General features: G+C 68.5%; 1 protein-coding gene across 1 annotated transcript in view; it reads left to right on the forward strand.

Annotated features, from left to right (window-relative positions):
- The first annotated feature begins 101 nt into the window (after window positions 1–101).
- TTC7A (tetratricopeptide repeat domain 7A) overlaps window positions 102–737 on the forward strand; it is a 186,007-nt gene continuing 185,371 nt past the window's right edge. The window contains exon 1 of the mRNA XM_019473938.1: window positions 102–324. Coding sequence (XP_019329483.1) covers window positions 102–324 — 223 coding nt within the window. The remainder of the gene's footprint in view (window positions 325–737) is intronic.

The raw sequence follows: 737 nt of genomic DNA on the forward strand, positions 1-737 counted from the left end.
GGTCACCTCCCGGCCCGGGCAGCCTCGGCCGGCCCTGCCCCTCCCGCCGCCCGGCGAGAACCCCCCCTTCCCAAGGGCGCTCCGTGAGGATCCAACCAGCCATGCCCCGGGCGGAGGGCGAGTGCCGCTGGTGGAGCCGAGAGGAAGGGGGACGGCGGGGCTGGCGCCGGGAGGGCGGGAAGGGGCAGCGTAAGCCCAGCGTGTGCCCGCTCCCGCGCCTTCCCCTCACGGCCTCTCGGCAGCCCCTTCCGCGAACGACCGGCTGTGCTTTCCCCGCCCTGCTGCTGTACCGGGAACGGCAGCGCCCTGTCGCCGTTACCCTCCGTAGCTTATAAACGGCGTCTTCTCTTCGCTTCCCCCTCTCGCCAAACGCCGAAGGTCTCGTTATTTTTGTACTTGACGTGCAAATAGCGGTTGCTTTTGCCTCTCAGGGCTGTAACCCTCGGAGCGCACGCCGACCTCGGGAGGCGGTGCGGGCTTTCGGCTCGTTACTCGTGCGCTAGTGGGTTATTGCGTGCTGAAATCACTACTGAAGGGGGGCGGGGGCTGTCGGGAACAACCGGCAGAAAAGGCCTGGGGTTCAGGTGACTTGCGAGGGCCGTGGTAAGGGAGCAGCGCCCCAGGAAGGGAGCCCCGGGGCCTCGGTGGCGGGGCAGCAAATGTAGCGCCACACCAGTTTCTCGGGTCCCGCACGCCCGCTGCGTGTGGCAGGCCGAGGGCCGCCGAGTAGGACTGAT

The sequence above is a fragment of the Aptenodytes forsteri genome, unplaced genomic scaffold (genome assembly GCF_000699145.1).
Source record: "Aptenodytes forsteri isolate BGI_AS27 unplaced genomic scaffold, ASM69914v1 Scaffold584, whole genome shotgun sequence".
NCBI lineage: Eukaryota > Metazoa > Chordata > Aves > Sphenisciformes > Spheniscidae > Aptenodytes > Aptenodytes forsteri.